General features: G+C 39.1%; 1 protein-coding gene across 3 annotated transcripts in view; it reads right to left on the reverse strand.

Annotated features, from left to right (window-relative positions):
* The window catches only part of Fam133b (family with sequence similarity 133 member B), a 23,087-nt gene extending 7,449 nt beyond the window's left edge, over positions 1–15,638 (reverse strand). The window contains exons 1-9 of one of the 3 annotated variants that reach the window (XM_069996492.1): positions 15,479–15,638; positions 9,377–9,474; positions 7,041–7,119; positions 5,738–5,812; positions 5,583–5,615; positions 5,090–5,152; positions 4,481–4,573; positions 1,563–1,613; positions 530–622 (exon numbers count right to left, since the gene is read on the reverse strand). In XM_069996492.1, the coding sequence (XP_069852593.1) occupies positions 530–622; positions 1,563–1,613; positions 4,481–4,573; positions 5,090–5,152; positions 5,583–5,615; positions 5,738–5,812; positions 7,041–7,119; positions 9,377–9,474; positions 15,479–15,502 (609 nt within the window). In that variant the 5' untranslated portion in view covers positions 15,503–15,638. The remainder of the gene's footprint in view (positions 1–529; positions 623–1,562; positions 1,614–4,480; positions 4,574–5,089; positions 5,153–5,582; positions 5,616–5,737; positions 5,813–7,040; positions 7,120–9,376; positions 9,475–15,478) is intronic. The other 2 variants (XM_069996494.1, XM_069996493.1) reach the window with 2 other exon arrangements.
* Positions 15,639–15,811: the final 173 nt, after the last annotated feature.

Consider the following 15,811-nt stretch of genomic DNA (forward strand, 5'->3'; position numbering starts at 1 on the left):
GTATTCGCTAAGGCCCTTCATAATCATCTCAATTTAGTTGCCACAATAAGGTAATGTAACATGACTTCTATTTACAGATGAGAAAACCAAGGTGAAAAACACGAAAGGTGACATAAGTACCTGAGCAAAATTAACTAAGAAGGGGCTCTAATTCTAATAGGGCACAAAATGTAAGATGCAGATTGTTAGAATGGAAACAGATTGACGATGGCCTAATTCTCTTTCATTTTATAAATTTTATACCAACACTTTTATATCTTTCTACTTTACTGTATGCTCAAAACAAAAACAGGAAGTTGGATATGTACAACATTTTATTTTAACCATATAAAAATTGCTGGGTTCAATTGCTATAGTTACATGCTTCTTTCATATACTCAGAACCTCATTACAAAGATATTAGGAGAGTAAAAATTAGATATTTGGAAGTATGAGAACATATGGAAAATTACTAAATACTATTCATAATAATTGTCTAGAAGAATGCCAAACTAATTCTGAAGGAAGAAACACCATTTCTTTTACTTACTTCCTCAGCATAATCTGATTCTGACAAGGACCCAGATGATAAGGGTTTGTCTTCAGAATACATCTTTCTTTTCTTGACAAGTCCTTTAATGTCCTATGAAAAATAAGTGTAATTTGACTCAAAGATATGATACAAATTTTGTTTCTAATAAAACACAAATACAAGATATGAGACAAATTTTGTTTCAAGTTCTAAGAATTCTCCCAATCAGAAAATTACCATTTTTTAATTTAGAAATACCTAAAAATGGTGACATTTATCAGGATTTTTAATCATTAATCCTAATAAAGGGATGTTTTTAAAATTAAACCTAAAGTATCTACACATGCATTTAGATGTAAAATCCTCCCTATTTCTTTAGAATGGGAGGATTCAATTTCTAGGGCAGCTCAGGAAGAAAAGTTTGTGAAACCCCTTCTCTATCCATAGCTACATATAGTGGTATGCACCTGTTATCTCTAGCTATTTTGGAGGCTAAGATTGGTAGGATTACAATTCCCAGCCAAGCAAGGTAAAATTAAAAAAAAAAAAAAGTGCATAAGATTCCATCTCCAGACAGAAGCTGGATGCTATGGCTCACACTTATCATCCTTACAACAGGAGCCTAAAATAAGTGACATTCCCAGGTACATTCCCAGGCAGGAGACTGTATCTCAAAAGTAATAGGTGAGGAGGAGGACTGGAGGTGTGGTTCAGTGTTAGAACTCTTGCCTAACAAGCATGAGGCTCTGAGTTCAAACCCCAAAACCATACTCCTCCACAGAAAAATACCTTGAGTAAACAAAAGAAAGGTTGAATTTTCATTATATTTTAAATCTGAGATAATCCATTAAAATACACAAATTCAAACTCACCATAGAAATGTTCTTTTTTTTTTTACCTTCAATAATGAAGCTGTATTAAATATTTTTCCCTTATAACATGAAACGCCATTAAAGCAAAAATAAATGTACTCTTTCATTTACATCAGTTAGTTTCTTGAGGTCAATTAAATGTTGTAAAATAGATTATCTTAAGGCAGTGTGAAAATTACCTTTTCTTTCTCAGTCACATCCTTTGATTTCTTTTTCTTTTTAAAACTATCCTAAACAAATATATATATGTGTAAGTATATATATATATGAAACACACAAGTTGATTTTAAATGTAAAAGGCATAGCATTATAGAACAAAAAAAAAAAAACAAAATGACTTGCTTACGATGGAAAAAGTTTAAAGTTAGCATATTATTCTAAAAATAAAAGAGAAATCTGTTATGTATTTGCTTATAAGCAAATAGGCTTTATCTGACCATATATCAAATCTGTATACTTCCAAAACTGCCTGAAATACCCATGTGACTTTATGTTGATTTTATTATATATATATATATATATATATATATATATATATTTATATTTTTGTTTTGTTTTTGTTTTTTGTCAGTTTTGGGGCTTGAACTCTGGGTTTGGGCGCTGTCCCTCAGCTCTTCAGATCAAGGCGAGCACTCTACCGCTTGAGCCACAGCTCCACTTCCGGTTTTCTAGTAGTTCATTGGAGATAAGAGTCTCATGGACTTTCCTGCCAGGGCTGGCTTTGAACCGTGATCCTCAGATCTCAGCCTCCTGAGTAGCTAGGTTTACAGGTGTGAACCACAGGTGCCCGACTTATTTTATATTGTATATTAATTGTACACAAGGGTTTAGTAGTGATGTTACCACATAAGAATATAATCAACTTTCATTAAATTCAGTTCCTCCTTGCCTCTTTTTTTTTTTTAAGTTTGTAGTGGGTTTTGTTACAATATTTTCCTATAAAGTACTTTGATCGTGTTCACCTTATCACCCTCTCCCACTGGTCCCTCACCTCAACTAGACCTCTCCATCTTAAATATGCCACATTATTGTTTTAGTCTAGAATCAGGATAGGTAAGAAAATATTTTCATCTGTTAGGTAGCTTATTTTTAAATAGAATTTTATGCAAATGCCTATCTTTGTTTGCTGCATTTCTAGTTTACACTGTTGCTTAACACCCACCAAATCGATCTGCCTACTCATCAGTAACAGAGGTAAGAAATTTTGTTTTTAATCTTAGTTGCGGCAATTAGTATCCCTGACCTTCAGGTTTTTGTCTATTTTATGGACTACCAAATAATTACTGAACAGGATTAAGAGTGTTAAATTGATAGACAAGTGCATACATTAAGACTTCAATAAATGTCAACTATCATTATCACAAGACTGCTGCTTTAGAAGAAAAATGAGGGAGGAGAACAAGCTTTTAAAAAGCAACATACACTGTATGCAGTGGCACATACCTGTAATCCTTACTACTTTGGGAGGTATAGATTTGGGGAGATTATGTTTCAAGGACAGTCTGGCAAAAAAAAGTTCAAGACTCCTTCTTGACCAACTATGGAGCACCTGTCATCCCAGATGTGGGGAAAACACAATGACTGGGTGTTGTGGTATATGCTTATGCTTGTTATCTCAGCACAAGGATGAACAGAAGGATTATAGTCTATGCCAGTGGGGACATAAGTGAGATTCTAATTCAGAAAAATAACCAGTACCAAAAGGGCTGGTGGAGTGGCTCAAGGTAGAGAACCTGCCTAAACCCTGAGTTCAAACCCCAGCACTACCATAAACCCACAAGCCAGAAATGCGATGAATTTCCCACAATAAATTATGTACATATATGCAAATACTATGGAACTTCTTTGTATCAAGTTAAGCTGATTTAAAAAAGAGAAAAACAACATTTATTGATCACTGTCTAGATTTTGGGCTGGGGTACACTGATTCCTGGCGCAAACTTCAAACAGATGCTTTAGTTTTCTGAGAACCTAGAACTGTGTTTATCAATTTTTGATCTATATCAGATACCTCTAAATGGATGGATAGCTCTATATCAGAATCATATTGTGTATTTGTCAAGATTATGAATTCTTCTTAGCCTAATCAGAGTTACAACATCAGACTTAAGACCCAGGAATCAACCTTTTTGTCTTTTGGGGTGCAACACTGAATAAAGTCCGTGTACATGCTAAGCATATACTCTACAATTGAGGCACATTCTTAGCCATTAAAATCAACATTTTTATAGAAAGCCTCACCTAAAATGATCATTAAGGTTTGAGAGACAATTGTTCCTGATCATTTTGGTTACTATGGAAGTACCACTGGACATTAAGCCAGACATTGATTCAAATTCAGAGACATTGATTCAAATTCTAGCTGGGTGAGGTCCACAAGCCTATCACCCCAGCTATGTGCAAGGATGAAAACAGGAAGATCTCAGTTCCAGAACAGTGTGGCAGAAAACTCTGAGCTACCATCCATTTAATCAGAAGCTGGGTCATAAGCAAGACCCTATCTTAAAATAACCAGTGCAAGCTGGATGCTGGTGGCTCATGCCTGTAATTCTGGCCACTCAGGAAGCTGAGATCTGAGAACTGTGGTTTGCAGCCAGCCAGGGCAGAAAAGTTTGTGAGACTCTTATCTCCAATCAGCCAACAAAAAGCTAGGAGTGTGGCTCAAATGATAGATCGCAGTCTTGAGCAGAAAAATCTAAAGGAGACTACCCCAGTCCTGAGTTCAAGCCCCAGCACACACAAAAATTAAAAAAGGGGCTGGAGGTGTGGCTCAGTACAAGGCCTTGAGCTCAAAACTCAGTCTACCAAGGCAGGTGGGAAATATATATACTGAATCATCTAATTTAACATTAGCTGCATGAATTTAAACGAAGACTTTTTTTCCCCTCTGAACTTCAACTCTGTAAAAATGGGAAAAATCTTATGAGTATATGGAGACAGGAAGATAGGTAGAAAGACTTAGGAGAATTATTAAACAGCATCTGAACATTAGTAAGGTAACAAAGAATCTCAAAGAATAAAAATATTGAAAAGAAGATAGAACTAAGAGATGAAATATTTTTGTTATTCAAAATATTAACAATTTAAATAATTTTACCTTACTGTCTGACTCAGTTTCTGACATAGAGCTTTCAGAAGATTTATGTGAACGGTTCTTCTTCTTCTTTCTCCTTTTTGCTTGTTTCTTATCCTGCATAAAACATTTAAAAAATTGCTTTCTCTTCCAGAAATGTAATTATTGCAGTTCACTAATATTAAAATTTTATTAATAAAAAACTTAATGGAATGACCTGCTTGTAAACATGTATTTTTCCTTAGTTAATATTCATAATGTAACAAATCACTTTCTTGGTTTATAAAAGTCAAGTGAATTCAAGCACATATAATCCTTAATTAACATCTAGTCAAATAGCATTTCAGATTTTTCATATTTTTCTTCTTCTGATACTTTAAATAAATCAAATATTTTAAAAAGTAAAAACATAATTTTAAAATATGTTTATATTATATTACATATTACATAATATTTATAATTTTATAATATTATAATTTTAAAATATAAAAGATAATTTCATTCATTCATGTCAGTCCTATAAGTTATAATTATTCACAATCTGGAGGTAAACATTTCTAATTGGTACTTCACAAGTTTCATATTAAAAAGTATAAAGACATTATTTTATGAACTATTCCAAGTGAACCTTACCTCATCTTCAGAATCTGAAGAACTGCTGGAAGAATCAGAGCTTGATGAAGAAGAAGATGAATACTTGACCAAGCACAAAACAATTAAAGCTTGTGAGATGCGGGAATTGTTTTCATTTATCAAGTCTCTCAAGTACTTAGTGAAATCAATCTAGTATCTGAGAAATAGATGCCATATTCACAAGATTTAAATATTAAAATGTAAAAGTCTCACTTTCATTCTCCCTTCAAAAATCTCACTGAGGTGACAATTCATATGGCAATGGTGATCAATTGTCTTCTTCAACAGCAGCAGAGAAGTTACAAGGTTATAAGGAGGTTGGCATCTTGTTATTGACAGAACACTGCCACTCATCACAGCCAAATGACCTCCAGGCTGCTTGACTCATCTAGTCTTAAGTGAGCTTTAGCATACAGATTAAATAAATTACTTTTATGTTTTTAAATAGACTCTTTAATTGCAGTATTTATAAAAATAGAAAACTTTTGCTCACCCTACCAGCTTTCTTCTTTTCTTTTTTCTTTCTCTAGATGGAAACAATAAATATGAGACTAAGTTGATGCTAGTTTTCACATGCATCTATTAATGGTTTTAGTATGAAAATATGACTATGAGATTAAGAATAGCAATAAATTAAAACGGTATTACCTGTCTTTTTTTAGATGAGCTCTCATTGCCACTTAATAGTTTCTCCCTGTGTTTTTCTAGCTCTTTCTTCCAGTTCTGCAAAATAGTTATAGATACTATCAAACAGACAACATATAGACACCCAGTACTTTCTCATACCCATGCTGTTTTTCAAGCACCTTTGCTTCTAATTAGTTAACAGATACTATGGCTTCCAGTGGTGTATACTAGGGCTGCGTGCCTGTGGCCACAGCTTCTTGGGCAGCTGAGGCTGGAAGATTTGAGCACAGGATCTAGAGCACAGCCTGGGCAACATAGTAAGACTCCTCTCTCAAAATGAATGAATGAATGATATTCTAACTGCTAGTGGCTCACATCTACAATACTAGCTACTCAGGAGGTTAAGATATGGGAATTGAGGTTTGAAGCCAGTGTGGGCAGACCAATCCAAGAGTCTCCTATCTCCAGTTAACCAGCAAAATGCCCAAACTGGAGGCATGGCTCAAATGGTAGAATGCTAGCTACCAACTGTGAGCAAAAAAGCTGAGAGTACTCAAGAATCTGGGTTCAAGTCCCTGTACTAGTACAAAGGGGAAAAAAAAACAAACACAAACCCAAGCAACTCTTAAGTTTCCATCTTTCATTTTATCACCAAGGAGCCTCTACTTGCTATTATGGTAGAGTACCCTACTGAATATCTTATAGAGAAACAGATATGGTCACTGAGGCCACAGACTGTTTTCTTTTCAATTAAGATAGTTAGATTCTCTTTCCAGAAAATAGTTGAGTTATAGACTATGGTTAAACCATACATATATATTTGCAATCAAAATACACAAACAGCACTATAGACACTATGGAGATTCCAGGTTAAGATGGAGAATGGGGAGAGTGGGGTGTTCCTAGGACTAACATCTCTTTATTTTTTTGGTGCTGGTCCTAGCACTTGAACTCAGAGCCTGGGTGCCATCCATGAGCCTTTGGGCTCGAGGCTAGCACTCTACTTCTGACTTTTTGGCAGTGTTTTGGAGATGATGTTTTGGACATTCCTGCCTGGACTAGCTTAGAAATATTACCCTCAGATCTCAGGCTCCTAAGCAACTAGGATTACAGGCATGAGCCACTGGCATCAGCCTATTTTAATTGTTAAAAGAAAGTATACATTTAAACACAAATATGTATTCAACAACACTATTACTGGTAAAATGAAAAGATGTCTTAACCTAAAGAACTATATCCAAATGGTTGGTTAATTAAAAGTGAAACATATAAAAAGGATTTCACTTTAGAAGATTAGTCTCTTTAAGAGATACTGTTAACAAACCTCATTCATTTTTTCTTCAAATTCAGCCAAAGCCTTGGAGCCTTTCTTTTTCTTTTCGAGTTGTTCTTTTACTTCCTCCCTTTAAAAAAAGCATGTGCAAATAAGACTTCAAGCACTTCAAATAATACGAATGTTCACAATTTCATACTTAATAGCCCTCCATTCCAATGTTGATATATTTCAAATTTGTTCATATCATTTAGATAATCTATTGTGATTATTATCATTCCTCTTCTATACATGGAATGTAAGATTTAACATGGAACAGCAACACTTACATACAATACACGGCTTATATACATATCCACTTAATCCTCACAACAACCCTGTGAAAAAAGGTAGTATGTGCCCCCATTTTATAGAGAGACTAAGTTTGCAAAGGGTAAGAAATCTGTCCACGGTCATATAGCTTCAGTGTTAGGGTGAACTAAGAACTATCTAACAGGACTGATACATTTTTATTACTAAATCTCCCATTCAGTCATGTACCTGACACATTTGCAGAGATTTGAGTTCTAATTGTTAGAAAAGCCTGCTTATAAAACTTGCCCAAAGTGCGCATCTGGGAACTGGGATTTTGGAGGCTTCTTACCATTCTCTGATTATGAATGGTTTACTTACGAGTAATCTGTGTAGGACAGTAGAGGCTCAAGAGTTGTTTCCTTGAATTTCAGAATGCACACCCAGCCTGTAAGTAACAACTCTGTCTATCAAGTCTCTAATCAACCTCTCAGGCACATTTCATGTGCTGTCAAACTCTCTGTTGAGGGAATTAAGTGTGTCTTTCATAATTATAATTCCATTAGGTGAGAACCCTGGAAGCCAGTGCCAGGCCTCTCCTGATCTCCCCTGCACCCTTCCTTTTCTTTTGCTGATGGTCTCTGGAATCTTTTCAGGTCATGAATGTTACCAGGCATAGAACTATCTGCTGAGACTCCTGTGAGTTCTCTTACGAATTATCTAACCCAAAGATTATCTTAAAGACCTCTGACACAAAGTTAATATGATTGCTTGAACACTTCCCCTTTAAAGTTCATTCCTTCTCTTTAAAGGTAAAATGTACTTTGTTTTGGAATAATTTATTTCCTGGAAAGCTGCAATGATTAACAGCAGCACTTATGCACACTACAGAGGTCAGACGACAACAATTACTTCTCATTTAGCCCCAAACAAATCTCCTACAATAAGCACACCTTTCAACACCAGTTACTCAGTTTTCAGTGCTTTCTTTAAAGGACTCTGAAGCTAGCATGTAGAAGCTTGCATATGGTACCGCATATGGTACTACTTGCATATGGTACTACTAACAAGGAAAACATACTAAAAAATAATAAGGCATGTACTAAAATACTTTATTTATAAAAGATCAGAGTTACTCAGTAAATGTTTCTAACTTACCGAAAAGCCTGTAAAAGGCTGAATATTAACCTTTTTAAAATTTGGTTAACTCTCAATAAAGGGCATGTTTACTCAAATCCCCCATTTTAGGTAGCTTAGAAAATAACAAAGTAAGGTTTTGTTTGTTTGCTTTTTGCCAGTCCTAGGGTTTGAACTCAGGGCCTGAACACTGTCCTTGAGCTTCTTCTGCTCAAAGCTAGCACTCCTACCACTTAAGCCACCTCTCCACTTCCGTCCTTTTCTTCTTATGTGATACTGAGGTACTGAACCCAGGGCTTCATGCATGCTAGGCAAACACTCTACCACTATGCCACAGTCCCAGCCCCAAAGTAAGTTTTTTTGTTTTTGTTTTTTTTAATGGGATACAGATTGGTTGGAAAAGGTTACCCATCAGTGCTTAAGCTGTATCAGGTGGTAAACTGCCAAATGTTTTAGTTATGCAAGTGAAAGAAACATGTCAAATTGTTTTTTAAAAGCCACTCAAGCCCATGCCTATAATCCCAGCTACTCAGAAGCAGAGATCAAGAGCATTGCAGTTTAAGGTTCAGTATCAGGAAAAAAAAAAGTCAGTGACAGTCTATCTCAACAACTAAGCTGAATAGTGCTCATCGGTATTCACAGGTACATGGGAGGCACAAATAGACTGCAGTCCAAGCTGGCCCTGGGTAAAAATGTGAGACTAGCTGAAAAACAATAATTGTCCTCCTGGCAAACTTCAGGCCCTGAGTTCAAACTCTAGTACTACCAAAACAAAAGCTATCCAGCAACAAGAGTTTTAAGAATGGGCTGGGGGTTTAGCTTAGCGGAAGAGCGCCTGCCTGGCAAGTGCAAGGCCCTGAGTTCGGTCCTCAGCTCTGGAAAAATAAAAATAAAAGAGTTTGAATCAACTATAAGATGTTAATTAAAAGTTACAAATGAGTAAAACATTTCACAAATACCAGGTAGGTCTTGGTCGATTTAGATAATCCTGGATTGTTGGCCCAGAAGACTGAATTGGCCCCCTTGATCTGGCCATTGCTATTGGATTCATGTAGGCCTTGAAGAAAGAACACAAGTATTCCATTAAAACAAACATTAAAAATATAAATGCTCATTTATATGACCTCCTTTATAACCAATGATTTGATGCAATAATGACACCTCTCCACTAGTGATAGCTTTTTCGTGCTTTATCCTAAATGAAATACCCCGTGAAGGTGATCACACTGTGCTTACTAGTAAATTAAGAAATTTAATTCCAAAGAAGTTAAAAAATATTTAAGTCCAAGTTTACTGTGTACTGTACAACCCAAGAAATACTGTGACAGCCAGGCCTAGTGGCTCAGACCTGTAATACTACCTATTCAGGAGGCTGAGATTCAAGGATCTTGGTTTGAAGCCAGCCCAGGAAGGACTCTTATCTCCAATTAACCACCAGAAAACTGGAAGTGAAGCTGTGGTTCAAGTAGTAGACTGGTACTGTTGAGCACAAAAGCTCAGGGACAGTGCCTGAGTTCAAGCCTCAAGACCAGCACAAGAAAGATTAAATCGTAAATAAAAAATAGGGAAAAAAATGGGACTTCAGGGGAACTAAAATGTTAGATATCAATAAATGAAAAGATACAGAAAATACTTTCAGGTCATATATATGATAAAAGAATACTATCTACAGTACATAAGAAGCTGCTATAACTTAAACTCCCAAATAACCTAATTCAAAAGAAGGCAAAAGCTGTGAATACATGCTTCTCCAGAGATAGTCAATGGCAAATAAGCACATGAAAAACAGCTTAACATTACTAGTCATTAGGAAAACTCAAGTAGAAGTATATGCCTGTAATCCCAGCTGCTTAAGAGGCAGAAGAAGGGCTGTGAGTTCAAGATCAGATCGAGCAAAGTAAGCAAGACCCTATTAAAAACAGAAGGACTGGGGTAAGAAGGTTATGTGTGTGGTTTAAGAGGTACAGCTGCCAGGCACTTATGGCTCACACCTGTAATTCTAGCTACATACTAAGGATCACAATTCAAAGCCAGCCTGGGTAGAAAAGTCTATGAGACTTTATTTCCAACTAGTCAGCCAAAAAAAAAAAAAAAAAAAAAGGAAGTAGAGCTATGGCAAGTGGAAGCACCAACCTTGAGCAAAAGAGCCATGGAATAGCAGTTCCTGAGTTTAAGCCCTAGTACTGGCTCCCTACAAGAAAGGAAGGAAGAGAGGGAGGAGAAAGAAAGAAAGAAAGAAAGAAAGAAAGAAAGAAAGAAAGAAAGAAAGAAAGAAAGAAAGAAAGAAAGAAAGAAAGAAAGAAAGAAAGAAAGAAAGAAAGAAAGAAAGAAAGAAAGAAAAGAAAAGAAAAGAAAGAAAGGAGGGAGGGAGGGAGGGAGGGAGGGGGGGGAGGGAGGGGGGGGAAAGGAAGGGGGAAAGGAAGGGGGAAGGAGGGAAGGAAAGAAAACAAAGGGGAAGGAAGAAAGGAAAGAGCTCTTGATATGGAAATGTTTGTGATTTCTTTAGGGAAAGGCACAAACAACTTATCAAAAAATTAAGTATACTGTCTTAAATTCGTATAGTTTTCTAAATCAGGATTCATGTGCAACAAAGTGTAAACTGAGACATTCCCTTTCACCATTTCATGTATCGAAAAACAGGTTTTAAGGAACTCACTCAACACCTTTATGAAAGAAAAATATACACATTAATAAAAATCAAGGTAAACAAAATTACAATTCAGCCACAATACTGCCACTCCAATAAACAAAACTAAACAGTGCTTATGTAGAAATCCACAGAGTGCAATGCTAATTTTCATTCTCATTTTTAAAAAGTCACAATATTTACCATGTATAACAGTTTCAATGTGTGCGCGCGCGCGCGCGTGTGCGTGTGTTTGTGCGCATGCGTGCACACTGGTCTCAGGGCCTACAGCTTTTACTCAGCCTTCCCTCAGCCTATCCCTCAAGGCTGGGGCTTTACCACTTGAGCCACATCTCCACTTCTGGCTTTTTGCTGGTTAATTGGAGATAAAAGTCTCCCAGTTGCCTGCCTGGGCTTCAAACTATATCCTCAGATCTCCACCTCCTGAGTAGTCAGGATTACAGCCAGACTTCAATGTGTTAACATACATTTTTAAAATACATCAACATTCTTATGTATCTAATATCATTTCATCACACTACTTTTCCAAAGTACAGATGAACCTATCGTTTACTTCAGAGAAAAATATTAGTAAAGCAGTACTCACATGTTAGGAGAACTAATTACAGATAATTAAGGTACAATTACATGAGCTACTATTACATGGTAAAACTTACTTTTGAGTTTCTGAATATAAACAAACACTCCAATTCCTTCTATTATTTATTAAGTTTATCTTATGTGCTCGGTTCCATGCAAAACAATACTGTGTGCTCTTACTTAAGCGATGATGCTTTAAAATAATACTCTTCACATTAAGGGGGTGAGATATTAGTAAAAATTACAATTTAAGTCTGGCACCAGTGATTCACACCTGCAATCCTAGCTACTCAGGAGGCTGAGATAGATATGAGGATCATGGTTCAAAGCCAGCCCAGGCTGAGAAGTTTGTGAAGCTCTTATCTCCAATTGACTACCAGAAAACCAGCAGCAGCACTGTTGCTCAATATAGTAGAGTGTTAGTCTTGAGCAGAACAACTCAGGAAAAGTGCCTAGGCCCTGAGTTCAAGCCCCATTACCCAAGGGGGAAATAAAAGCAATTTAACATCTCACTACAACTTAATCATATAAAATGCTATGCCATGGCCTGGGAAGGTGGCTCAGTGGTAAAGCGCTTGCCTTGCATGTTTGAGGCCCTGGGTTCAATTCCTCAGCACCACATACACAGAAAAAAAAAAAAAAAAAAAGCCAGAAGTGGCGCTGTGGCTCAAGTGGTAGAATGCTAGCCTTGAGCTGAAGAGCTGAGAGACAGCGCTCAGGCCCAGAGTTCAGGCCCCACGACCAGACCCCTCCCCCCCCCCAAAATGCTATGCCTTGATAGTTCACACTTTCATATTCGTAGGTGACTATAATTGTCTGTGGCTCCAAATGAGTTTGGTAACAGGAAAGGATTTGCTAATAAAAGGATAGCAAACTGGGGTCAAGAATATACATATGGGGGCTAGGAAGGTGGCTAGGAAGGTAGAGTGCTTGCCTTGCATGCATGAGGCCCTGGGTTCGATTCCTTAGCACATAAGCAGAAAAAGCTGAAAGTGGTGGTGTGGCTCAAGTGGTAGGGTGCTGGCCTTGAGCTGAAGAGCTGAGAGACAGCGCCCAGGCCCAAATTTCAGGTCCCACGACCAGCAAAAAAAAAGATAGAAAAGAAAGAAAGAAAGAAAGAAAGGAAGGAAGGAAGAAAGAAAGGAAGAAAGAAAGAAAGGAAGAAAGGAAGAAAGAAAGGAAGAAAGGAAGAAAGGAAGAAAGAAAGAAAAGAAGGAAAGAAAGAAAGAAGGAAAGAAAGAAGTGGGGCAGATACCAAAAGAGCAATGCAGTATTTTTCTATACAACCTACAGCAAAAACATTGTTGTTTTTGAATACCAGTTTTTACCTAGAGGACACATCTATTTTAAACAACAAAAACTAACAGAATACGAAAGAAACTTCCAGAAACAACAAGCCCATTATAAACTTGGTTTCCTTTAGAAATGCTGAAAATTAAAACGTTCATTAAAAATACTGTTCAACAATGTATACATAAATGGAGCCCTGATGTAATCTGTGGATTCTGGGTAATCATGTGTCAATAATATGGGTTCATGGATTGTTAACAAAAGCACTCCTGTCATGTTGATTAGGGAGGCGGGTGTATGGAAATATGTACAGGGGAATGTTCTGTACTTCCTGCTCAATTTTGCTGTCAACCTGAAATTGCTCTAAAAACAATGTTTTTCAAAAAACTACCCAACCTTAATGTTTTTAAAAATAATCCAATCATTTCTGAAACCATGACAGTATTATCAGCATAAAAAAGCCCCAATTATTGACAGCCTCTAAAAAAAAGGCAGTATTTCCAGAGACTAACACCTTACTGAAAAAAAATATGGCAAAACTATGGAACCAGAAACACCAATGGCCTTTGTAAAAAGGGGAGGAGTGGGGAAAGAATGACAGAGCACAGACATTCTTAAGGCAATGTAATATTCTGAATGGTATAATGTGGGTGCATGTTGTAAATTTGTTCAAGCCCACACAGAATGTACCAACAGTAAGCACTACTCCCTTAGCACTGACAATTAATTGTAACCACTCTGTTAGGGGATGGTGATAATGGAGAGGCAATGTATATGGGGGAGTAGAAGGTACATGGGGTATCTGTTATCTCCCTCTCATTTTGCTGTCAACCTGAAATTGCTGTAAAAGAAATCAAGAGTTCTGATGCACTGTCAGATGACACAGTTTTGGTCCCTGTCTAAATAATCCCACTCATCTTCCATGCAACAAGGAAACTAAATTACAAATTGGATTATCCATGTCTTACACTTGTTAATTTCACTTAGTCTTTGCAGTTCAAACAAAAAGTTATCTGAACACTGTGTGCCCTGACAGCATACCAACATCACACACTGAGTTATTATCAAAATGCTCAGCTGGCAGCCTGTGGCTCACGCCTATACTCCTAGCTACTCAGGAGGCTGAGCTCTGAGGATGGTGGTTCAAAGCTAGCCCCAGCAGAAAAGTATGGGAGATTTTTATGTCCAAATAAACACACATACGCACGTGCTTGCCAGAAGTGGAACTGTGGCTCAAGTGGTAGAGCTCTCGCCAGGAGCAAAGAAACTCAAGGATAGCTCCCAAGATCTGAATTCAAGCCCCAGAACTCCGCTCTGCGTCCCCACCCCACACACATACTCCAACGCTGCAGTAAATGAAGCTAATTTGGTATTTTCCAAACGTCTAAAAGGGATCATGTAAACCACAATTTATTTCTCAGTAGAGAAACAAATGAGTCCTCTGAAGGAAACTGTATCCAGTTAAATGATTTCTAAGCTTAAGAAGACTTAAGCCTAGTCTAAGCTTAAGAAGACACGCCTAGTCGGGTGGCTCACACCTGCAATCCTCTCTACTCAAGAGGCTGAGATCTAAGGATCGAGGTTCAAATCTGGTGAGAGCAGGAAAGTCCCCGAGACTCTTTAAAGAGGCCGGAAGTAGGACTGTGGCTCAAGTGGTAAAGCGCTATCCTTGAGCAAAAGAAGCCCAGGGACAAGTGCTCAAGCCTCGAGTTCAAGTCCCAGGACCGGCAAAAAAAAAAAAAAAAGGAAAAAAAATAAGGAAAGAGAAAGAGAGAGGAAAAAAAAAAAAACAAAACAGAAAAGACATTACAAGGGCCCAAACAGTCTAACACCTCACACCTAAGGATGTCCCCGAACCCCACCATTTCAACTCCTGGTCACCAACAGCGACCTCATCGGCAACCAGGAGGAAAGAGCTGCCCTCAACCTCGTAATCACGGATTTTGGCCACAGTGGTTCCTAAGCGTTCTCCAGGAGGAACACTAGGTATCCTTCCACAAAGCACAAGTCCCTGGAGCACGCACTCGCTGGCTCTCGGGACTTCCGTGGTCCTGACTATTCTGCCAGGCTGTGAACCACAAGGAGTCCCTTTAGTATGCGAGCAAGCGGGTTCGCACAAGAAGGGTCGCAGAGTCCACGGGGCAACTCTCCCAGCGAGCCCTCGCATCCCCGGAGGCCGCCGTGCCCGCGTCCCGCGTGGGTACGCCAGCCACGGGGCGCCCGCCGGGGCGAGCGAGGCCCACGGAGGCGCCTCGGACCTGGGAACGAACACTCAGGACGGGGGACCTTCCGCCAGCCCTGGCGGCTCCTCTACACCGCGCTGTTTGGCTCCTGCGGGAGCGGAGGGGAGCGGGCAGGGCTGGGGCGCCAACTGCGTGTGCGGCGCACGCGCGCGGGAACGGCGTGGGGGGAGGGCGGGGTGCCGGGCGTACGGGCCCCGGTCCGAGCGCGGCCGCGGCCCGCCGGCCTCCCCGGCCGGGGCCAGCGGGCCGGGCGCCGCGCCTTCGCAGCACTCATCCCGTCGTTCTCCCTCTCAGATACTCACCACTCGGTTGTCCCGCTTCCCCATGACGCTGGGTCGGCCACACGGCACGAGAACCCCGGCAGGATAAAACAAAACAAAACAAAACAAAATACGAAAGCCAACAACAAAACCCAGGCCACAAGCGCAGGCGAAGCGGGCCCGCCGCGAGTTCTACTGCCACTTCTCCACGTCGCGTAGAGAGCGGCGCCGCGCGAGACCCGAAGGCCGCGCCCGCCCACAGCGCCCCCTGCCGCCTGGGAGGAGAGTCGAGGGATCCCTTGTGGAGATCCCAGGGAACTGCGGTACCCGCTCCTCCCGGCTTACTCAGAGGCCGGTGGACGGGCCACTCCCCCC

This window comes from Dipodomys merriami, unplaced genomic scaffold (assembly GCF_024711535.1).
Source record: "Dipodomys merriami isolate MVZ:Mamm:240054 unplaced genomic scaffold, mDipMer1.0.p SCAF_5, whole genome shotgun sequence".
Taxonomy (NCBI): domain Eukaryota; kingdom Metazoa; phylum Chordata; class Mammalia; order Rodentia; family Heteromyidae; genus Dipodomys; species Dipodomys merriami.